Source organism: Salmo salar, chromosome 24 (assembly GCF_965601325.2).
Source record: "Salmo salar chromosome 24, fSalSal1, whole genome shotgun sequence".
Taxonomy (NCBI): Eukaryota; Metazoa; Chordata; class Actinopteri; order Salmoniformes; family Salmonidae; genus Salmo; species Salmo salar.
In genome coordinates, this window is record NC_138314.1 from 10,398,218 (window position 1) to 10,423,854 (window position 25,637).

Consider the following 25,637-nt stretch of genomic DNA (forward strand, 5'->3'; position numbering starts at 1 on the left):
TAAGGTGGTGTGAAAAACTGCAAATCTACATAGAAAGGGACCTGAATGTAGACGTTAGAAATGCAAAACAGAAAGGATTCTTGTAAACTCCCACAACAAACAACCCAGTCCAAACAAGATGGTGGTGTTTTCACACCTTCACACAGGAGTTTTAACCAAGTTTTCTCACAGAAAGGAGGGTCCTTTTACTGACTGCTTCGTTGTTATATTAGTGAAGTGAAACCATCAGTTAGGCTAAAAGAAGAAGTGGTTAAATTCAGTTTCACCATGCAGGTTGAAAGTAACAGGAAACCATGTGACGTTGACAAGCAGCTGTCATACTGTGTAGTTAGAAAGATGGTAATGGGAAAGTTTTTATTTAACTCCCAAGAGATTATAATTTAGGAAATCTGTTTCCAAGTCTTCTGCTGATGGCAGAAAAATCTATACAGTTACGGATCGGGAGGGAAAAGTGCTTTTAGTCAGAATCTTTGTGGGGTTAAAATGAATTAAAAGCTCAATGTTTATTGCATTATTTGGGTTTACATTATAAAGTGCCTGCCGTTTTAGCATGGAATGAATCCTCATAGAGAGCATGGACTGACGGCATTATATTACAGAAAACAAACATGAATTTAAGTGTATAAAATCTCATAGGTGCCTGTGAAAGTAAATGTATAGTTTTGTATATGGAAATCCCCTGAAAAACAGTTGAAGACAGATGTTTTCAGTGAGAACAGAAAGGTCCTAACCAGGTAAGCAGAATTTTCATAATTTGTAGCCGAGTCCAGACCGGCTTATGTGACAGAACAAAGTCATGGAGAAACACATGCCCAGGACCTACCAACATAGAAAAGACAAAATGAATGTGTTAGCCTACATGGTGTTCTGGTATAGTTATGCAACACCATCCCAAATGACACCCTATTCATCTGGTGAAAAGTAGTGCACTATATAGAGATTAGTGTGCCATTTGGGGGACACACCATATTCCTTAGACGCTATTCAAGATGAGTAGTGTATAGGCCTCTCGCCTATACGTTACTCATCTTGAATAGCGTCTAGGGAATATGGTGTGCGTCCCAAATGGCACACTAGTCCCTATATAGTGCACTACTTTTCACAAGATGCTTCTGGTCTGGAAAAGGTATTTTTTTACGTGAATGTCAGTATAAACCTATCACCGACACCCTGTATTAACTAGCAGGGAAGCTGATCATACCTCGATAATGCAGAGCACAATCACACCAACACCGGTGACTAGGAAGTTCTCCTCAAACCACACCGTCAGCTTACTGTAACAACCCTGAGATGAAGAAGAGAAAAATCCTTATTGAGTGACATCAGCTAGGTTTTTCTACAGTATTCTAGTTCATTTGAGGCTTGTTAATCATGAGAGGATATTGTATATGTGATGTCATACGGCCTTCCAGTATACTGGCTGCCCGGGGCCACATTGGCTCTCGCTGCAGCAGGACTTAGGCACTTTGTCCTTCCAGTCACTTGTGTTATTGATCCCACAGCACTGGAACTAAATGTAATAGAATTCAGCATGAGAAAAGCAGTGTTATCATTACATGGGCTACATATTTCCACTCAATTTTGTTCTGAACTATGGCAGGGCGAAAGAGGGGGCATCCATGTTTCATTGTGAAGTTTAATGTTTCTCAATTCACACTCACCGTTCTCTGAATGATGTCCCAGTCGTCCGTGTTCATTGTGGAATTCCCACCTTGAGCTGACTCCCTGGATTTCATCAGACTTTCTGTGAGATCCTTCTTTAGGAATCTGTCAATCTAAGCGCACACATTCATTTCTTAGCAGTATGAACGTCTCATAAAACACGACCTCCTATCATCTTTGACCTTTCCTCACAACCCTGGCCCTCTCTCAACTCCTGATTTCCCTGTTATAAGTCCTCATTAGTAATGTATTAATGATCTCTTCTTCACTTCATTTTCTCTCACCCCTTAACCTCCTACCAACATCTGATGGTGCACCTGCTTTATCTTACCTCTCTCTCAAATACCAGCAGTAGACAGGCTACAGTCAGTTCCACCAACATCAGAATGAACAGCAGGATGAAAAACTGCAAACCAAGAAAAACAGAGTATATGCACATCCTGGAAAATCCTTGTTATCACGTTGCACATTTAATGATTGATTGTACCTTGATAAATAAAAATAGGTTATTTACAAGTTTTTGTAAGTCAGTTTAAAGCAAGGACAGTGAATGAAGAGACCGATGTCTCTGTTGAATACAAAATAATGTGAAATATGAGTTCCATGTGAGACCTACAGTGATGAGGAGGCAGCGGTTCTCTTTAAGGGCCCCCAGGAACCCCAGGAAGGACACGCAAGTGATGATGATGCCGGTGATGAAGAGTGTGTTGGCCAGATTCAAGGAGGACAGGGTGGGGATGAGAGCAGAAACCTTGGTGTTCAACATCAGGAACACTCCAAAACCAAACACTGCTGTTCCACACATCTGACCCGAACACAACAACATGGCGTCAACATACATCATACAGAATATGGTGTCATATGACATAATTACGGTGTCCATATTAGGGCAGTCTCATCAGGACTTGTCAGGCCAATCAGGAGGAGGCTGTCCTAAAATGTACCTTATGCAGGATAAATGGAAATTGAAATATTGAACATGGGCAGGGTTTGCGTTGGGTAGGTAACTTTGTAAATGTAATTCGTTACTAGTTACCTGTCCAAAATTGTAACTGTTACTTTTGGATTACTTCTCCCCTTAACCTTAAGAGGCATTAGAAGAAGACAAAATGTATCCGTGAAACACATTTAATGTGTCATCATAGTGGTCTCTGACTTGTGGCCAGACTCGCTCAGGTGGGACAAACTTCAACTTGTGCCTTTTTCAATGCTGATTTAAATGTCATTGAGAAAACAGAAAGGTGTCGTAATGTATTTTTTTCTGAATTGAAAAGTAATCCAAGAAGTAATCATGTAGTTAAGAAGTACTGTATCTGTTTATCAGATTATAATATTTTTGCTTTTAACGTAACCAATTACAGTTAATGCTTTTTGTAATCAGATTACATGTCACTGATTACATGTAAACAGTTACTCCCCAACCCTGAACATGGCTTTCAATCTCATTGAGGAAGTAGGAGTAGAAGGCTAATAGGTGGATGTTGGAGATACGTACAAAGCACAAGAAGTTAACCATACACATGGTGTATTTCAAACACTTGAGGCAATTTTGAGCCATTTCCCAGAAGTGCTTCCAGACCTGCAAAATAAACAAGAGACAGATAAACACATATTGTGCCAATACATCAATGATAAGCGTCTCTTTAACACAGAGACCATCAGCGTGCACAAACAGCAACATATACCACACAAATACACAGCAACAATTGTTAAAAATAGTAAGAACATTACTGAGTCAGATTTCTTTTCTCCTTCATCTGAAGAAATTAGAAGGAACTGGGTACTGTTTGTGAGTGAGTAGCGAGGCCATCAAGTGTCACAGTGGGAGGAAATTAGCCTGCTGTATCTGGTTTACTTCCTTTAAATTTACCCATGGGACTCGGCTGAACATTTTTAAATGGTTTTCATCATAGTTTTGAACATGATGTCTAGACCAATACAGTTTTGATTTATATGGCAAACTCTAACGCTTCAACTTTACAGATTGAATAGAGACCTTATACCTTGAGGAAAAATCTGTGAAAGTATACCAACATAACAGTGTTTCATCCCACTGCGGAATGAAAATGTGGGTGGAATTGTACACCCACTCAATCACAGGAGGCTGCTGAGTGGAGGACGACTCATAATAATGGTCGGAACAGAGCTAATGGAATGGAATCAGACACATGGAAACCATGTGCTTGATGTACAGTACCAGTCAAAAGTTTGGACACACCTACTCATTCAAGGGTTTTCTTTATTTTTACTATTTTCTACATTGTAGAATAAAAGTGAAGACATCAAAACTATGAAATAACACATACGGAATCATGTAGTAACCAAAAACAAGATTCTTTAAAGTAGCCACCCTTTGCCTTGATGACAGCTTTGCACACTCTTGGCATTCTCTCAACCAGCTTCATGAGGTAGTGGAATGCATGTCAACTAACAGGTGTGCCTTGTTAAAAGTTAATTTGTGGTATTTCTTTTCTTCTTAATGCGTTTGAGCCAATCAGTTGTGTTGTGACCAGGTAGGAGGTGGTAAACAGAAGATAACCCTATTTGGTAAAATACCAAGCCCATATTATGGCAAGAAAAGCTCAAATAAGCAAAGAGAAACGACAGTCCATCATTACTTTAAGACACGAAGTTCAGTCAATTCGGAAAATGTCAAGAAATCTGAAAGTTTCTTCAAGTGCAGTTGGACAAACCATCAAGCGCTCTCATGAGGGCCGCCACAGGAAAGGAAGACCCAGAGATCCCTCTGCTGCAGAGGATAAGTTCATTAGAGATACCAGCCTCAGAAATTGCAGCCCAAATAAATGCTTCGGAGTTCAGGTAACAGACGCATCTCAACATCAACTGTTCAGAAGAGACTGCGTGAATCAGGCCTTCGAATTGCTGCAAAGAAATCACTGCTAAAGGACACCAATAATAAGAAGACACTTGCTTGGGCCAAGAAACACAAGCAAATGACAACCAATTGACATTAGACTGGTGGAAATCTGTCCGTTGGTCTGAGTCCAAATTTGAATTTTTTTGTTCCAACCGCTGTGTCTTTGTGAGACGCAGAGTAGGTGAACAGATGATCACTGCATGTGTGGTTCCTACCGTGAAGCATGGAGGAGGAGGTGTGATGGTGTGGGAGTGCTTTGCTGGTGACACTGTCTGTGATTTATTTAGAATTCAAGGCACACTTGACCAGCATGGCTACAACAGCATTCTGCAACAACACGCCACCCTATCTGGTTTGCACTTAGTGGGACTATCATTTGTTTTTCAACAGGACAATGACCCAACACACCTCCAGACTGTGTAAGGGCTAGTTGACCAAGAAGGAGAGTTATGGAGTGCTACATCAGATGACCTGGCCTCCACAATCCCCCGACCTCAACCCATTTGAGATGGTTTGGGATGAGTTGGACCGCAGCGTGAAGGAAAAGCAGCCAACAAGTGCTCAGCATTTGTGGGAACTCCTTCAAGACTGTTGGAAAAGCATTCCAAGTGAAACTGGTTGAGAGAATGCCAAGAGTGTGCAAAGCTGTCTTCAAGGCCAAGGCTGGCTACTTTGAAGAATCTCAAAAATAAAATATATTTCGAATTGTTTAACACTTTTTTGGTTACTACATGATTCCATATGTGCTATTTCACAGTGTTGATGTCTTCACTATTATTCTACAATGTAGAAACACCCTTGAATGAGTAGGTGTGTCCAAACTTTTCACTGGTACTGTATTTGATACCTTTCCACTAATTCCACTCCAGCCATTACCATAAGCCCGACGTCCCATATTAAGGTGCCACCAACCTCCTGTGCAATGTGTCTAACCCAAATGACACTTATCCTCTGACACCATGCTGTGTCTGTCATTATTAGCCATATTTAAATGTAACTCACTGAGCCAAACAACCTCTAAGGCTGAGTTTGCACAGGCAGCCCAATTCTGATCTTTTTTTTTCACTAATTGGTCTTTTGACAAATCACATGAGATCTTCTAACATGAAATCTTTTTCAGAGCCGATCTGATTGGTCAAAAGATTAATTAGTGAAAAAAATATAATTATTTGGCTGCCTGTATAAACACAGCCTAAGAATCCCCAAACTTCCTCATCTTTGTTGTTATATCATTATACTGGAGACATTTTGTTTTTATATTAAAAATACATGTTTTCAATATATAACACTCCCAACATTTAATTTTGGATTATTCTCATAGGTTTGAGAATAATCTAGCGGAGGCTGCTGAGGGGAGGACGGCTCATAATAATGGCTGGAACGGAGAGAATGAAATGGCATCATTGATACTATTTCGCTTCAGCCATTACGACGAGCCCGTCTTCCCCAACTAACGTGACACCAACCTCCTGTGCTTTTCATATACACATGACCAATTTCTCTTATCCCCTGACATCTATTAGACTAGACACATCACTCATAACAATCTAAAGACAATCAAATCCTCACTCTTTTACAGTAAATAAAAGATAACTTTCCATTTAAATGAATACAATTGAGACCTTGAGACCGTACTTACCTTGTCAGTTGAAATAGTGATACAAGTTTAAATCAAGCCCGATACCCTTTACAATCCGTTGTTTAGAGGATGTACTGCACCTTTGACTTGGCTGTACTGTTACTTCTCGTTCTCAGTAGACTGAAGGGAATTCATTCTACTTCCTTATTCTAGGGTACATTATGGTAAATCTATACTGAGAACTTGTGAGCGGCGTGCATTTCAAAATAGCACTGAGGGGAAAGACAAAATGACAACTTCTGTGACGAATTACCTACATTCCAGAGGAGGCTGGTGGGAGGAGCTTTGGGAGGAGGGGCTCATTTTAAAGGCTGGAATGAAATCAATGTTGTTTCCATGTGCTTTATGTGTTTGGTACCATTCCATTTATTCCATTCCAGCCGTTACAATGAGCTCATCCTCCTATAGCTTCTCCTACCAGCCTCCTCTGCCACGTTTAGCAAAGACGTGAACCCTGTTCTCCCTTACGCTGTGGGAAATTTGGGCCTGATGTTTTCTACCATAAAAAAGCAATGTTCTGAAGTACTCCATGAAGAAAAAGATTACTCATTGTTGTTTCAATCATACAGTACACACTGCATTCGGAAAGTATTCAGACCCCTTGACTTTTTCCACATTTTGTTATGTTACAGCCTTATTCTAAACTTGATTACATAATTTTTTCCTCATTAATCTACACACAATACCCCATAATGACAAAGCGAAAACAGGTTTTTAGAAATTTTTACTATAACAAATACAAAACTGAAATGTACATAAGTATTCAGACCCTTTGCTTTGAGACTTGAAATTGAGCTCAGGTGCATCCTGTTTCCATTCATCATCCTTAAGATGACACCTGTGGTAAGTTCAATTGATTGGACATGATTTGGAAAGGCACACACCTGTCTATATAAACCAAGCTATGAGGTCGAAGGAATTGTCCGTAGAGCTCTGAGACAGGATTGTGTCGAGGCACAGATCTGGGGAAGGGTACCAAAACATTTTCTGCAGCATTGAAGGTCCACAAGAGCCCAGAGGCCTCCATCAGTCTTAAATGAAGCAGTTTGGAACCACCCAGACTCTTTCTAGAGCTGGCTGCTTGGCTAAACTGAGCAATCGGGGGAGATGGGCCTTGCTTCAGGGAGGTGACAAAGAACCCGATGGTCTCTCTGACAGAGCTCCAGAGTTCCTCTGTGGAGATGGGAGAACCTTCCAGAAGGACAGCCATCTCTGCAGCACTCCATCAATCAGGCCTTTATGGTAGAGTGGCAAGACGGAAGCCACTCCTCAGTAAAAGGCACATGACAGCCCGCTTTGAGTTTGACAAAAGGCACCTAAAGACTCTCAGACCATGAGAAACAAGATTCTCTGGTCTGATGAAACCAAGATTGAACTCTTTGGCCTGAATGCCAAGCGTCACGACTGGAGGAAACCTGGCACCATCCCTACAGTGAAGCATGGTTGTGGCAGCATCAAGCTGTGGGGATGTTTTTTAGCGGTAGGGACTGGGAGACTAGTCAGGATCGAGGGAAAGATGAACGGAGCAAAGTACAGAGCGATTCTTGATGAACACCTGCTCCAGAGCGCTCAGGACCTCAGACTGGGGCGAAGGTTCACCTTCCAACAGGACAACAACCCTAAGCACACAGCCAATACATCACAGGAGTGGCTATGGGACAAGTCTCCTTGAGTGGCCCAGCCAGAGCCCGGACTTGAACCCGATCGAACATCTCTTGTGAGACCTGAAAATAGCTGTGCAGCAACGCTCCCCATCCAACCTGACAGAGCTTGAGAGGATCTGCAGAGAAGAATGGGAGAAACTCCCCAAATACAGGTGTGCCAAGCTTATAGCGTCATACCCAAGAAGACTCAAGTCTGTAATCGCTGTCAAAGGTGCTTCAGCAAAGTACTGAGTAAAGCATCTGAATACTTATGTAAATGTGATATTTCTTAAAACCTGTTTTTGCTGTGTCATTATGGGGTATTGTGTGTAGACTGATGAGGGGAATAAAAAAAAAATCTATTTTAGATTAAGGCTGTAATGTACATTTTTTGGGGAAAAGGTCAAGGGGTCTGAATACTTTCCAAATGCACTGTATATCCAGAATGACACTGTAAGAGTAAAAAGGTGTTATTCGCAACCACATTTTTATTGCGAATCTGTGGTTTAATAGACAGGTATGAGCAGTCAAGAATCCAGTTGATTAATGTTTATTTTCCTGTGGGTTTGAACAATCACAATAACATACATACATATTAGTCTCTAAGGTACAATTTATCCAGAATGAAATTAAAACACAAAAATACAGAACGACAGCTCAAATTCACAGGAGGCTGCTGAGGGGAGGACGGCTCATAATAATGGCCGAAACGGAGCAAATGGAATGGCATCAAACACATGGAAACCGTGCGTTTGATGTATTTGATACTATTCCACTAATTCCGCTCCAGCCATTACCATGAGCCTGTCCTCCTAAATTAAGGTGCCACCAACCTCCTGTGCTCAAATTACTCTGTGTCAATAGCAACTGTTCTTGCCAATCTATTTTGTTAGATGCTTGGTCATATGCTAAGTACTACTACTCATAACATTACTTCTCTCAGAAAGGTCAGATATGAACCCCCGAGTTGCCTTATTGCTATTATAAATTGGTTACCAATGTAATTAGAGCAGTAAAAATAAATGTTTTGTCATACCCGTGGTATACGGTCTGATATACCGCAGCTGTCAGCCAATCAGCACTCTGGGCTCGAACCAGCCAGTTTATAATTACTCTGTGTTGAGTCGTGCATAAGAACAGCCCTTAGCTGTGGTATAGTGGCCATATATCACACCCCCCCCCCATGCCTTATTGCTTAATTATATACTGGGTGGTTCGAGCCCTGAATGCTGATTGGCTGACAGCCGTTGAATATCAGATCGTATACCACGGGTATGACAAAGCATTTCTTTTTACTGTTCTAATTACGTTGGTAACCAGTTAATGAAAGCAATAAGGTACTCCGTGTTGCGTCCTGCATAGAAAGCCCTTAGCCATATATCACACCTCCTCAGGCCTTATTGCTTGAAAATAAACAATCAAACAAAAACTAAACATGTGAAGGAAAATTATATCCTTATGACATCTACATTTTAGTCATTTAGCTGACGCTATTATCCAGAGCGACTCACAGTGAGTGCATCGCAATGGTACCCCGTGGGAATCAAACACACAATCCTGGCTTTGCAAGGGCTCTACCAACTGAGCCACATAGGACATCAATTCATCTTTGAGATTTTTCATGTATTAAAAAGCTCTACATAAATTAAATCTATTATTATTTTGTCTCAAGTTAATAAGATCCTGTATTGCGTAATAAGCCAGTTGAAAGTCATGGGTTCCCCTTTCACTTGTAACCATATCCATTATGACTGAACTGGCAGAAGATGGGGACGGTGAAACACATGCAAATGAACTGCAAACAAGAGCAAAAACATGTTTTGGATACATAGTCAGTACATTCTAACTCAGACCAAAGTACATACAGACTAAGGAAGAGGAAACAGGCTGGTGGTAATCATAAAAAGTGTGACTACTTGTATTTCTATAGTAATTCTATTCCTATGCTGGTAATCACATTGACCCAATTTAGAAAAGATGTAGGTGATGTTTACTGTACCTGTAGAATGAAAAGGGAGACGACACCTGCTCCAGTGCTTAGAAAGTTCCTCGCAAACCAGTTCCTGAGCTTCAAATGGCAGCCCTGAAAGAGACAGAGGTCATATGGCTGTGGTTGTTCTTGATACTTCTTTGATGAAAAATCTGCATCCAAAATGACACCCTATTCCCTCTTATAGTGCACTACACATGTCCAGGGCCCATAGGGCTCTGGTCAAAAGCAGTGCACTATATAGGGAATAGGGTACCTTTTGGGATGTTGACAGAGAAACAAGCACACCTCCTGCCAGTTAGGTTGGGGGATGATGTTACAGGGGTTTTTGGTACAACAGGAGAGGGGCACGTTACCCTCCCAGTCTGCCACGCCGTGGACCCCACAGCACCTGAACTGAACACAGCAAAGCCACTGAGTTACCACCCTGTAATAACATTGTCCAGGCAAGCAGAATGGAGAAATGTGCTGGAATGTTATTGAGGTCTAGGTACAGCTTGTATTATGTATACAGTGCGATACGTATGAATTTAGCGTTACACCTACTGAATACTCACAATATGCTGGACAACATCAAAGTCCTCTTTAATGGTTAAGTTCCCCTCTGATGTAGAATTCTTGTATGTCTCCAAGCTACGCATCAGGTCTTTCTCAAAGAAAGTGTCAATCTGTATTGCAAACAGGTCACATGTTCACATGACTTCTACTAGCCTCACTACACTTTATTTAGTCAATAGAAGTCAGAACGGACAGCAGAGAACCCTTTGAGATGTTTCTTACCTCCCTCTCATACACCAGAAACACACAGGCCATGGCCAGCTCCACCAGCATCAAGATAAACAGCAGGATGAAAAACTGCAATCACAACGGATCCCGGATTACTCATAGACCACGGACGCGTCCCAAATGGCACCTTTAGAGTGCACCACTTTTGACCGGGGGCTATAGAGCGCCATTTGGGACACAGACCTATTGTGGTCCCTGACGAATGACCTAATAAAAATAAATAAAGAACATGTGTGCAGACTCACAGTGATGAGCATACAGCGGTTTTCCTTCAGGGCCCCCATGATTCCCAGGAAACAGACACACGTCACGATGGTACCCGTGACTATCAGGGTGTTGGCAGGGTAGATGGGCCAGAAGGATGTGATGAGGGAGCCAAATCTAGAGTGCATCATCTGGAACTCTCCAAAACCCACGATGAAGGCACCACACAACTGGAAGACACAAGTGTAAAAGGCTTACTTTGGGGGTCAAAAATGGGGAATACATGATCCTGTAGATCTCTCAAATTGTTGATACGAAAATGTATGAATTTGAGGAAAATGTTTAAATAACTTAGTAAAATCATTTGTTTTAACGACAGTATAGTATCGGAATAAAGAAAGCATTAAAAGCATCATGAATAAAGTGATGTTTATGCTTTTATCCCCTCTACAGGCTGAGTTTGATATTACAGATGTCGCCACGTTTTAGAGACCATAAAGAGTTCATAACAACCTACCCAGCAGATGAAGTTGAGGAAGGTGACCAAACCTTTCAAGCAGTTCACACAAGGACGATTCATATTTCCTTATGGCGATGATCCCATCAAACTGAAGAAAAACACACAATTCAATATCATGTTGAACCATTAATGCTTACCGTTCATTTGATTGATAACAGGATGGGGGAGGAGCTAAAGGGTGCAAATGTCACCAGCCAGACCGCATTCAAAACCACGTCTGAGGATTTCACCATTTTCCAAACGAAACACCTGACAAGCACTCTTTCAAAGAAGACTACCTCGAAAATCAATTAAGGCTCAATAACATTTTAATCGATGGAATTGAGAACGTAAAGACTGAAGCTTGGCATGACACAGAATTCAAGGCCTATAAACCCCTGGCAGATCAACTCAAACTGGGCCCTAAACCCATCGAGATGGAGAGGGCACATATGAATGGGAATTTCTTCCCCGATGGACAGCCCAGAACCCCCCCCCCCCCATGTGACTCAGCTATAGTCCACTGATTTGACACACACACTCATACACACCACACCCATATTTACTCTACTTTGTTCATGTGTTTCACCTAACCACATGACCCAAACAAAACACATTGCTTTAAATGTCATAACCCCCTGAAGTCTTCAGTGGTGTTATGTGGACTGTGTCAATGTGCGTTTCATAGGAAGTGCACCCCAACTGACAAAACTAACACAAATGTATGGTTGTATTGGACATGTAAGGCATGAACTATATTTAACCTTTATTTAACTAGACAAGTCAGTTAAGAACACATTCTTATTTCTAATGACGGCCTACCAAAAGGCAAAAGACCTCCTGCATGGACGGGGGCCTGGGATTAAAAAAATAAAATAAATACAATATAAATATAAGACAAAACAGACATCACAACAAGAGAGACAACACAACACTACATAAAGAGAGACACAAGACAACAACATAGCAAGGCAGCAACACATGACAACACAGCATGGTAGCAACACAACATAACAACAACATGGTAGCAACACAACATAGTGGCAGCACAAAACATGGTACAAACATTATTGGGCACAGTCAACAGCACAAGGGTCAAGAAGGTAGAGACAACAATACATCACACAAAGCAGCCACAACAGTCAGTAAGAGTGTCCATGATTGAGTCTTTAAATGAAGAGATTGAGATGAAACTGTCCAGTGTCAGTGTTTGTTGCAACTCGTTCGAGTCGCTAGCTGCAGCGAACTGAAAAGAGGAGCGACCCAGGGATGTGTGTGCTTTGGGGACCTTTAACAGAATGTGACTGGCAGAACGGGTGTTGTATGTGGAGGATGAGGGCTGCAGTAGATATCTCAGATAGGGGGGAGTGAGGCCTAAGAGGGTTTTATAAATAAGCATCAACCAGTTGGTTTTGCGACAGGTATACAAAGATGATCAGTTTACAGAGGAGTATAGAGTACAGTGATGTGTCCTATAAGGAGCATTGGTGGCAAATCTGATGGCCGAATGGTAAAGAACATCTAGCCGCTCGAGAGCACCCTTACCTGTCGATCTATAAATGATGTCTCTGTAATCTAACATGGGTAGGATGGTCATCTGAATCAGGGTTAGTTTGGCAGCTGGTGTGAAAGAGGAGCGATTACGATAGACAAGTCTAGATTTAACTTTAGCTTGCAGCTTTGATATGTGCTGAGAGAAGGACAGTGCACCATCTAGCCATACTCCCAAGTTCTTGTATGAGGTGACTACCTCAAGCTCTAAACCATCAGAGGTAGTAATAACACCTGTGGGAAGAGGGGCATTCTTCTTACCAAACCACATGACCTTTGTTTTGGAGGTGTTCAGAACAAGGTTAAGGGTAGAGAAAGCTTGTTGGACAATACGAAAGCTTTGTTGTAGAGCATTTAACACAACATCCGGGGAGGGGCCAGCTGAGTATAAGACTGTATCATCTGCATATAAATGGATGAGAGAGCTTCCTACTGCCTGAGCTATGTTGATGTAAATTGAGAAGAGCGTGGGGCCTAGGAGTGAGCCTTGGGGTACTCCCTTGGTGACAGGCAGTGGCTGAGACAGCAGATTTTCTTACTTTATACACTGCACTCTTTGAGAGAGGTAGTTAGCAAACCAGGCCAACAACCCCTCAGAGACACCAATACTCCTTAGCTGGCCCACAAGAATGGAATGGTCTACCCAATCAAAAGCTTTGGCCAAGTCAATAAAAATAGCAGCACAATATTGCTTAGAATCAAGGTCAATGGTGACATCATTGAGGACCTTTAAGGTTGCAGTGACACATCCATAAGCTGAGCGGAAACCAGATTGCATACCCAAGAGAATACTATAGACATCAAGAAAGCCAGTCAGTTGATTATTGACAAGTTTTTCCAACACTTTTGATAAACAGAGCAAAATAGAAATAGGCCTATAATGGTTAGGATCAGTTCGATCTCCCCCGTTAAATAAAGGACTAACCGTTGCTGCCTTCCAAGCAATAGGAACCTCCCCAGAAAGGAGAGACAGGTTAAAAAGGTTGGAGATAGGCATGGCGATGATAGGGGCAGCCACCTCAATGAAGAAAGTTTCATTGAGTCCGAGCTCCTTTAGCACCTCGGACTCAGTGACCGGCTGCAGGGAGAAACTTTGTAGCGGGGCAGGGGGAAAAGAGGGAGAAGCATCGGGGATAGTCACATTAGAATGGGTGGGAGATGAGGAAATGTTGGACAGGGCAAGGAGGCATAGCGGAGTCAGATAGGTAAAAAAGTGGTAATTGGATGCCTCTATCCACCACCCGATTCTGACATTGGTAGTTTCATTGTTATCCTTGCATGAACCTTGGATTTGATTCGTAATGAAGATAAAATGTGTTTTCTATTTGGTTATTACAACATAAATGTATTTAAAAGTGAGAAGCACTCACTGACATCTGACCGTTTGAATACTTTATACTCCAGATATCTGTATCCCCTCATCTATAAGCCCACAAGAGAGACCAGTACATCTGCCAGCCTTATTGATACTATTTGTATAAAGTCTTTGAATAATGTGGTATACTTTATATAGGTATACTTTATACTGACATTTTCTGAACACTTCTCATTGGCAACTTGAAATAAACAGATGGGAATGATTGGTAGCATTAAATGTAGAATATTTAACTAAAGTAATTGTAAGTGCTTTAAGTTGATTAATGATATTTCATGGGAAAATGTTTATAATCAGGCCGATGTAGAGTCTGCTTACCAGACTTTTCACACATCTTTCAACTCTGTATTTCACCACTGATTTCCCTTTTTGGGGGGATAGATCAGCTTTAATTTTGCAGGTAGATTGTAGCTTCCATCAATGTAATTGTCTGCATAATTTCCAGTCCCCTAAATATATATAAATATATATAAATATATTATATATATAATGCTCAAAAAAATTAAGGGAACACTAAAATAACACATCCCAGATCTGAATGAATGAAATAATCTTATTAAATACTTTTTTCTTTACATAGTTGAATGTGCTGACAACAAAATCACACAAAAATAATCAAGGGAAATGCAATTTATCAACCAATGGAGGTCTGGATTTGGAGTCACACTCAAAATTAAAGTGGAAAATCACACTACAGGCTGATCCAACTTTGATGTAATGTCCTTAAAACAAGTCAAAATGAGGCTCAGTAGTGTGTGTGGCCTCCACGTGCCTGTATGACCTCCCTACAACGCCTGGGCATGCTCCTGATGAGGTGGCGGATGGTCTCCTGAGGGATCTCCTCCCAGACCTGGACTAAAGCATCCGCCAACTCCTGGACAGTCTGTGGTGCAACGTGGCGTTGGTGGATGGAGCGAGACATGATGTCCCAGATGTGCTCAATTGGATTCAGGTCTGGGGAACGGGCGGGCCAGTCCATAGCATCAATGCCTTCCTCTTGCAGGAACTGCTGACACACTCCAGCCACATGAGGTCTAGCATTGTCTTGCATTAGGAGGAATCCAGGGCCAACCGCACCAGCATATGGTCTCACAAGGGGTCTGAGGATCTCATCTCGGTACCTAATGGCAGTCAGGCTACCTCTGGCGAGCACATGGAGGGCTGTGCGGCCCCCCAAAGAAATGCCACCCCACACCATGACTGACCCACCGCCAAACCGGTCATGCTGGAGGATGTTGCAGGCAGCAGAACGTTCTCCACGGCGTCTCCAGACTCTGTCACGTCTGTCACGTGCTCAGTGTGAACCTGCTTTCATCTGTGAAGAGCACAGGGCGCCAATGGCGAATTTGTCAATCTTGATGTTCTCTGGCAAATGCCAAACGTCCTGCACGGTGTTGGGCTGTAAGCTCAACCCCCACCTGTGGACGTCGGGCCCTCATACCACCCTCATGGAGTCTGTTTCTGACCGTTTGAGCAGACACATGCACATTTGTGGCCTGCTGGAGGTCATTTTGCAGGGCTCTGGCAGTGCTCCTCCTGCTCCTCCTTGCACAAAGGCGGAGGTAGTGGTCCTGCTGCTGGGTTGTTGCCCTCCTACGGACTCCTCCACGTCTCCTGATGTACTGGCCTGTCTCCTGGTAGCGCCTCCATGCTCTGGACACTACGCTGACAGACACATCAAACCTTCTTGCCACAGCTCGCATTGATGTGCCATCCTGGATGAGCTGCACTACCTGAGCCACTTGTGTGGGTTGTAGACTCCGTCTCATGCTACCACTAGAGTGAAAGCACCGCCAGCATTCAAAAGTGACCAAAACATCAGCCAGGAAGCATAGGAACTGAGAAGTGGTCTGTGGTCCCCACCTGCAGAACCACTCCTTTATTGGGGGTGTCTTGCTAATTGCCTATAATTTCCACCTGTTGTCTATTCCATTTGCAGCAGCATGTGACATTTATTGTCAATCAGTGTTGCTTCCTAAGTGAACAGTTTGATTTCACAGAAGTGTGATTGACTTGGAGTTACATTGTGTTGTTTAAGTGTTCCCTTTATTTTTTTGAGCAGTGTATATATATTTGTTTTTAAATATATACAGTACCAGTCAAAAGTTTGGGCACACCTACTCATTCAAGGTTTTTCTTTATTTTTACTATTTCCTACATTGTAGAATAATAGCGAAGACTTTAAAACTATGAAATAACACATATAGAATCATGTATTAATCTAAAAAGTTAACAAATCATAATATATTTTAGATTTGAGATTCTTCAAAGTAGCCACCCTTTGCCTTGATGACAGCTTTGCACACTCTTGGCATTCTCTCAACCAGCTTCATGAGGTAGTAACCTGGAATGCATTTCAATGAACAAGTGTGCCTTGTTAAAAGTTAATTTGGGGAATTTCCTTCCTTCTTAATGTGTTTGTGGTAATCAGTTGTGTTGTGACAAGGTAGGGGTGGTATACAGAAGATAGCCCTATTTGGTAAAAGACCAAGTCCATATCATGGCAAGAACAGCTCAAATAAGCAAAGAGAAATGACAGTCCATCATTACTTTAAGACATGAATGTCAGTCAATGCGGAAAATTTCAAGAACTTTGAAAGTTTCTTCAAGTGCAGTTGCAAAAACCATCAAGCACTATGATAAAACTGGCTCTCATGAGGACCGGCACAGGAAAGGAAGACCCAGAGTTACCTCTGCTGCAGAGGATAAGTTCATTAGAGTTACCAGCCTCAGAAATTGCAGCCCAAATAAATGCTTCACAGAGTTCAGGTAACAGACACATCTCGACATCATCTGTTCAGAGGAGACTGCGTGAATCAAGCTTTCATGGTTGAAATTCTGCAAAGAAACCACTACTAAAGGACACCAATAAGAAGAAGAGACTTGCTTGGCCAAGAAACACAACCAATGGACATTAGACCGGTGGAAATCTGTCCTTTGGTTGGATGAGTCCAAATTTGAGTCCCACAGTGATGCATGAAGGAGGTGTGATGGTGCTTTACTGGTGACATTGTTGGTGATTTATTTAGAATTCAAGGCACACTCGGGCTGAGGTGCGTCTCTGCAGGCTCCGGACTGTGGGCCGTCTCTGCAGGCTCCGGACTGTGGACCGTCTCTGCAGGCTCCGGACTGTGGGCCGTCTCTGCAGGCTCCGGACTGTGGGCCGTCTCTGCAGGCTCCGGACTGTGGGCCGTCTCTGCAGGCTCCGGACTGTGGGCCGTCTCTGCAGGCTCCGGACTGTGGGCCGTCTCTGCAGGCTCCGGACTGTGGGCCGTCTCTGCAGGCTCCGGACTGTGGGCCGTCTCTGCAGGCTCCGGACTGTGGGCCGTCGCCGGAAGCACTGGACGGGGAACTGTCGCCGGAAGCTCTGGACGGGGAACTGTCGCCGGAAGCTCTGGACGGGGAACTGTCGCCGGAAGCTCTGGACGGGGAACTGTCGCCGGAAGCTCTGGACGGGGACTATGCACTGAAGGCCTGATGCATGGGGCTGGCTTAGGAGGCGCCAGACTAGTAACCCGCACCACAGGGCTAGTGCGAGGAGCAGGAACAGGACATACTGGGCTGGGCAGGTGCACTGGAGACCTGATGCGTGGGGCTGGCTTTGGAGGCGCCAGACTATTGACACGCACCTCAGGGCTAGTGCGAGGAGCAGGAACAGGACATACTGTACTGGGCAGGCGCACTAGAGGCCTGATGCGTGGGGCTGGCTTTGGAGGCGCCAAAACAGTAACACGCACCAAATAGCTAGTGCGAGGAGCAGGAACAGGATACACTGGGTCTTGAAGACGCACTGGCGGTCTGGAGCACACAGCCTGCACAACCCGTCCTGGCTGAGTTGTCACTGTAGCCCTGCACGGGCGGAGTGCTGGCACAGGGCGAACTGGGCTGTGCTGAGGAATGATGGCTGCTGTGCGTAGAGCAGGAGACGCACTGGTGGCCAGATATGCTGAGCAGACATACTTCTTCCTGGCTGGATGCCCACTCCAGCACGGCACTTGCGGGGGGCTGGTATCGACCGCACCGGACTGTGCGTGCGGATGGGCGAGACCGCGCGCACTTCCGCATAGCACGGTGCTCTCCACGCCAAACGCTCCCCATAATAAGCACGAGGAGTTGGCTCAGGTCTATTGCCTGACTTACCCCAACTCCCCATGTGCCCCCCTCCAAAAATGTTTTGGGGCTGCCTCCTCACCTCCTGAAATGGAGGATATAATGCCTCATACCTCCGTCGTTATGCCTTTGCTGCCTCCAATTCCTCCTTCGGTCGCCGGTACTCCCCAGCCTGCCTCCAAGGTTCCTTTCCATCTAATATTTCCTTCCATGTCCACGACTCCAAGTAGCTCTCCTGCTGCTCCTTCCTCCGCTGCTTGGTCCTTCTTTGGTGGGTGGTTCTGTCACGTTCGTCATAAGGAGTGGACCAAAATGCAGCGGGTATATTGATCATCTTCTTATTTATTGAAGGAAAAACACTTAAACAAAAACAAACAACGAAAACAGTCCAATAAGGTGCACAGACTATAGCGGAAACAACCACCCACCAACACAAGTGAAAACAAACACAACTAAATATGGCCTCCAATTAGACAACAACAACAACCAGCTGCCTCTGGAGGTCATTGACAAAACTAACATAGAAATAGAAAAGCTAGATAAACACATAGCAATAGATAACCTAGAACATAAACCAAAAACCCCGAAACACACAAAACAAACACCCCCCTGCCACGCCCTGACCAAACAACAATAACAAATAACCCCTTTTACTGGTCAGGACGTGACAGTAAACTAATGAACAACAACACTTAGGTGTATACACACTATATACATTTTACAGACACAATGTATTTTACAATAGTTATATTTTGTTTGTTTTTAGTCCTTCCTCTGCCCTTCTTTTATTTTATTTGCCATATATTTTTAACTGTGCTGTTTCACAAAAGTTCTGAACCTACATACATTTCACAGACACAGATCATTTTACATTTGTTATCTTGTTGTTATTAGTCCCACCCTTCAACTCCATTCAACTCCTCCCATCTATCTCTTAACACCATCCATATTGGATTTCTTTTTGCCATATATTTTTCAACAGTGCTGTGATGCTTCACAAAGGTTCTGAACCTTTCTATTCTCCTAGTTTCTACAGATTGTAAATTAAAGATAAACATTTTTGCTAAAAGTATTATTATATTATTGATCGATTGACTATGACTTTTCAAATCACCCACTATTGCTATCTGCAGCGTTAGCTCCAGGTAAATGTTGAAATTCTTCAGCCATTTCTGGACCTGTGACCAAAAACAAGCTACATATGGACAGTACCAAAATAAATAATCTAATGACTATGTCTCTTCGCAGCAAAATCTGCAGAGCTGGGAAGATTGTATCCCCCATATATATAACATTCTATTAGAATTTTGTATAATAATTCAAATTGAAAAATTATAAATTTTGAATTTGGCGTCGTTTTGCATATCAGTTCATAAACCATGTGCCATGGAATTGGTACATCGAAACTATTTTTCAATCTATATAGCACAGCTGTCAATTTTTTGGTCCTTATATGAAACTGGTATATATTTTTATTTATCACAATTTTCTTTAACCAATTTTGGTCTTTAATGCAGGGCCGACATACAAATTCCTTACTTTTCCCCCCTTCCACTTGCCTCAATTTTTGTGGTAATGCTGCAATTAGTTGGTTATAATTTTGGGTAGAGCAGACACTTCCATATATTTTTGTTAGCTGCATGTGTGACATAACTCCACCAGTCCTATTCATGATATTGTTTACAAAGATTATACCTTTTTTTATTAATCAAAAAAATCATTTCTATTTAATCAATTTGTGTATTTGAGTTTAACCACAATATTTGTATTATTTGTTCAGGCTTTTCCTTAGTTAAACCACATAAGAGAGGAGCAGAAGGGTTCTGGAAACATTTACATCCGATCCTCATAAAAAAAATCTTCATAAAAAAAAAAAAAATTGTTGTAGAAAAGGTTTCTCACAAATCCCTCTCCCTTGAAATCTGCAAATTACTAAAAGTATAATGACAAATTTACACACCTACTTCAGATATCCCCCAAAATATATTTTACTAACAAATTCCAAGAATCCTTAAATAATATAAATTCTACTTGGAAAATCATGAATTAACTGCAACTATCCCATCTCAATGTATTGTTGGAAATAAGACCTACAGTGATCCTGATGTTATTTCATGTCAATTTAATAAGCTTTTTGTGAATGTGGGTTCCTCTGTCAAAGAAAATTGAAAACTGATGGAAATCTCTTGGATTACATTTCCCTTCTCCGTTTCAATTTGATCCTCCTGATGTAATGGAGGTTTAAAGGTAATTGGTAACTTAAAGATATCAGCTGCAAGTCATGATGAGATTGGTGCCTCTTTGGTGAAATCAGTTTCTTCCTCGATCACTGAGCCTCTAACGTATACCTTCACCAAATCTATGCAAACTGGTACGGTTCCTACAGATTTGAAAATTGCCAAAGGTTTATAAATCTGTGGATCCAAGATCTTTGACAAATTATCACCCAATATCTGTACCACCATGTTTTTTTTTTAAATCATAGAAAAACATGGTGTATAAGAGAATGTTGAAACATTTAAATCAACACTATTCTATATGAGCACCAATATGGTTTTCGCAAAAACTACTCCACAGATATGGCTCTTTTGCAACTTGTGGATAAAATATTTACAGCCCTTAACAACAATGAAAGGAAAAGGAAAGGAATGGGGGATACCTAGTCAGTTGTACAACTGAATGCATTCAACTGAAAATGTGTCTTCCACATTTAACCCAACCCCTCTGAATCAGATACATTCTTGGCATCTTTTTAGATGTATCCAAAGCGTTTGACACGATTGATCATGAAATATTACTTTCTAAATTGCATTATTATGGTTTTCATGAATATACATATAATTGGTTATATAGTTATGTTTATGATAGAGAACAATTTGTTTATGCAAACGGCTGTGCATCTACCATGGCCAAGATATCCTGTGGCGTCCCACAGGGTTCAATAATTTAACCTTTGTTATTCCAAATCTATATCAATGACCTTGCTGCTGTGTCTTCTACCGTACTTCCCATTCGCTTTGCTGATGATACCAATTTGATTTTAACACACAAGAATTTTGATTCACTAAATAATGAAGCCAACTCTGGCATGGCCAAATTTTCTGAATGGTTCAGGATAAAACAAATTACCTTTCAACTTTAAAATATCCAACTTTATTGTATTCAATAGTAAGAATAATAAAGTATTGTAAAAAGTGAGCCAGAATCTCAACTGATGGGAATGAAATGGAACAAGTCACATGCACTAGATTCTTTGGAGTTCTAATTGATGAAAAGTTATCCTGGAAAGATCATATAAATAAATGTCTGCAGCAAAGTGATAATCTGTTGGTATCATCAGAAAGATTAGTGGTTTGGTTCATAAGGCTTGCTTCCTAACTCTATACTACAGCTTAATTGACCCATATCTCATTTACTGTAATATTGTCTGGGCCAGTACATAAAACTCCTACCTACACAAATTACTCGTACAAAATAAATTTGCAAGACTAGCCACCTCTAATTACTTAGCTCCATCTGCACCTTTGTTTAAGATACTCAATATCTTGTCTATGAAAATCAAATCATATTTGTCACATGTACAACCGTACTGTGAAACGCTTACTTACAAGCCCTTAACCAACAATGCAGTTCAAGAAATAGAGTTAATAAAATATTTACTAAATGAACTAAAGTAAAAAATCGAATCAATCAAAAAGTAACACAATAAATGTACATAACAATAACGAGGTTATATACAGGGGGTACCGGTACCGAGTCAATGTACAGGTTAGTTGAAGTAATTTGTAATGTGACTATGCATAGATAATAAACAGAGAGTAGCAGCAGTGTAACAACAAAGGGGGGTTAATGTAATAGTCCGGGTGGCCATTTGATTAGTTGTTCAGCAGTCTAATGGCTTGGGGGTAGAAGCTGTTAAGCCTTTTGGTCCTAGACTTGGTGCTCCGGTACCACTTGCCGTGCGGTAGCAGAGAGAACAGTCTATGACTTGGGTGACTGGGATTTCCTCGGACACCGCCTAGTATATATGTCCTGGATGTCAGGAAGCTTCGCCCCAGTGATGTACTGGGCCGTACGCACTAGCCTCTGTAGTGCCTTTAAGGTCAGATGCCGAGCAGTTGCCATACTAGGCGGTGATGCAGCTGGTTAGGATGCTCTCGATGGTGCAGGTTGTTGTCCTGGGACCACTTTGCCTGGTCTCTGACCTCCTCCCTATCGGCTGTCTCATCGTTGTTGGTGATCAGGCCTACCACTGTTGTGTCGTCAGCAAACTTAATGATGGTGTTGGAGTCGTGCTTGGCCACGCAGTCATGGGTGAAGTGGGACTACAGGAGGGGACTAAGCACACGCCCCTGAGGGGCCCCAGTGTTAAGGATCAGCGTGGCAGATGTGTTGTTGCCTACCCTTACCACCTGGGGGGCGGCCCGTCAGGAAGTCCAGGATCCAGTTGCAGAGGGAGATGTTCAATCCCAGGGTCCTTAGCTCCCTCAATAACTTGATGACATGAATGTACGCCAATTATGAATTTTAATTTACAAATACTCGTACCTCCCAGGACAGTTTACCTAAATCATTCAAAGGATTCTTCCAAGTTTATTTTGAAATCCATCTATATAACACAGTCTTGTGATAACCTTCACCCTCCACACTGCCGCACCTCACATAGTCAATTCTCTATCAGATACATAGGTACCATACTCTGGAATTCTTATCTTCACATTGCCAAAACCTCATCATCCCTCAATAACTTCAAGCGAACACTGGGGGTCAGCCTGATGAACAAAACTACTCAGTAATCTCCTCCATATAGCCCAACTCTCACACACACATTTAAACAAAGCATATACTTTTTTTGTGATTGCTGATCGGTTAATTTGTACATTTATGATTAGTGGGTTTTGGTATCTGTTTTAAAGCTTTTTTCATTTTTGTTCTTTTGTATTGTATACTGTTTTTTTGTAGTGTGGTTTTTATATAATCCCTTGGGCTTCCAACCACACCTGCAAAAATATATATTATTGTTGTTTATGACTTATTTTCTTCGGTGCAAATAAATGAAACAGGATACAAAATGTCTAATCCCGCTTTAGAGTAGGAAAGCAGTTGATTCAAGTGACCATGACTACTCCTCATGTCTGATGGTTGAAGTGTTGACAAGACAGCACTGTTTGGTATGACTACACTGAGCACGGTGCCTGACCTATCCAAACATGTTATAGCCCCACTCCTATGCAAAGTATTGTTCCAAGCACATTTTCTATTTCATTTAACATTTAAATTGCCATTGAGACTTCCAATTCATTGATGGATTTACCATTACAGAGCAATGACTAACAAAGACACATTTTCAGAGCTTGTTGCAGTTTTCTTTTAAAGTCTAGATATACTTTGTACAATAAGATATTTTTCATCTACTTCAAATCTAAATAATTGTGCTGATTTTAAATAACCTAACTTTTAAACATCTCAGTAAATTCTACAGTAAATATATATAGATTTTTTTAAATCACCGAAGAGGACACAGTACCTTACAAACAACGTGATCAAAGGTAATCCACAATATTCCCTCAGTTAAAACAGCAGATATAACACCTGTGTACCATTGGTGTTACACTGAACCTTCTGGGTGTTGACAGGTAAGGGCTGGAGCCTGGTGGCATAAGAGTGAAAAAAAATGTCTCAAAAGGGAACACTGCGGTTAGCAGACTGACACCGAAGTGTACTACCTGACAGTAGAGCCCGCCCCACTATACACAGCGTCAAAATGTTTAAAGTTACAACAAGTAAATGCCAGAACAATTAATAATGAATAGACTGTATGCAAATACTGTAGATGGCAAGAACCTGCCTTTTCTATACATTTACAGAGTTTGAGTGGACTGGAAGGAGTCCCTTTCACCTGATCATCTATTGGACGCCAGATGATCTCCGCACGGCAATCAAACAGGCTAAGTGTCAGTGTAGAGACAAAGTAGAGTCGCAATTCAACGGCTCAGACACGAGAGGTATGTGGCAGGGTCTACAGTCAATCACGGACTATAAAAGAAAAACCAGCACCGTCGCGGACCAGGATGTCTTGCTCCCAGACAGACTAAACAACTACTTTGCTCGCTTTGAGGACAATACAGTGCCACTGACACGGCCCGCTACCAAAACCTACTGGCTCTCCTTCACTGCAGCCGACGTGAGCAAAACATTTAAACGTGTTAACCCTCGCAAGGTTGCAGGTCCAGACGGCATCCCCAGCCGCGTCCTCAGAGCATGCGCAGACCAGCTGGCTGGTGTGTTTACGGACATATTCAATCAATTCTTATCCCAGTCTGCTGTCCCCACATGCTTCAAGAGGGCCACCATTGTTCCTGTTCCCAAGAAAGCTAAGGTAACTGAGCTAAATGGCTACCGCCCCGTAGCACTCACTTCCGTCATCATGAAGTGCTTTGAGAGACTAGTCAAGGACCATATCACCTCCAACCTACCTGACATCCTAGACCCACTCCAATTTGCTTACCGCCCCAATAGGTCCACAGACGACGCAATCGCAATCACACTGCACACTGCCCTAACCCATCTGGACAAGAGGAATACCTATGTGAGAATGCTGTTCATCGCCTACAGCTCAGCATTTAACACCATAGTACCCTCCAAACTCGTCATCAAGCTCGAGACCCTGGGTCTCGACCCCGCCCTGTGCAACTGGGTCCTGGACTTCCTGACGGGCCGCCCCCAGGTGGTGAGGGTAGGTAACAACATCTCCACCCCGCTGATCATCAATACTGGGGCCCCATAAGGGTGCGTTCTCAGCCCTCTCCTGTACTCCCTGTTCACCCACGACTGCGTGGCCATGCACACCTCCAACTCAATCATCAAGTTTGCAGACGACACTACAGTGGTAGGCTTGATTACCAACAACGACGAGACGGCCTACAGGGAGGAGGTGAGGGCCCTTGGAGTGTGGTGTCAGGAAAATAACCTCACACTCAACGTCAACAAATCAAAGGAGATGATCGTGGACTTCATGAAACAGCAGAGGGAGCACCCCCCTATCCACATTGACGGGACAGTAGTGGAGAGGGTAGAAAGTTTTAAGTTCCTTGGCGTACACATCACGGACAAACTGAAATGGTCCAACCACACCGACAGCATGGCGAAGAAGGCGCAGCAGCGCCTCTTCAACCTCAGGAGACTGAAGAAATTCGGCTTGTCACCAAAAACACTCAAACTTTTACAGATGCACAATCGAGAGCATCCTGTCGGGCTGTATCACCGCCTGGTATGGCAACTGCTCCGCCCATAACCGTAA

General features: G+C 42.5%; 2 protein-coding genes across 2 annotated transcripts; both read right to left on the minus strand.

Moving 5' to 3' along the window:
• Positions 1-485: 485 nt before the first annotated feature.
• cd53 (Leukocyte surface antigen CD53) lies at positions 486-6,387 on the minus strand. The gene is given in 8 exon segments (NM_001140576.1): positions 486-819; positions 1,202-1,285; positions 1,403-1,510; positions 1,662-1,775; positions 1,994-2,068; positions 2,279-2,467; positions 3,158-3,241; positions 6,180-6,387. Coding segments are annotated over 7 exon segments (705 nt in total). The 5' UTR covers positions 3,221-3,241; positions 6,180-6,387; the 3' UTR covers positions 486-747.
• A 1,969-nt stretch (positions 6,388-8,356) lies between these two features.
• On the minus strand, positions 8,357-24,696 carry LOC106585137 (leukocyte surface antigen CD53). The gene is made up of 9 exons (XM_014171005.3): positions 24,237-24,696; positions 23,865-23,987; positions 11,320-11,410; positions 10,844-11,032; positions 10,593-10,667; positions 10,370-10,480; positions 10,101-10,208; positions 9,822-9,905; positions 8,357-9,617 (listed from the first exon to the last, which is right to left on the minus strand). The coding sequence occupies exons 3-9, from the start codon at positions 11,380-11,382 to the stop codon at positions 9,549-9,551; spliced, it is 699 nt and encodes a 232-aa protein (XP_014026480.1). The 5' UTR covers positions 11,383-11,410; positions 23,865-23,987; positions 24,237-24,696; the 3' UTR covers positions 8,357-9,548.
• Positions 24,697-25,637: the final 941 nt, after the last annotated feature.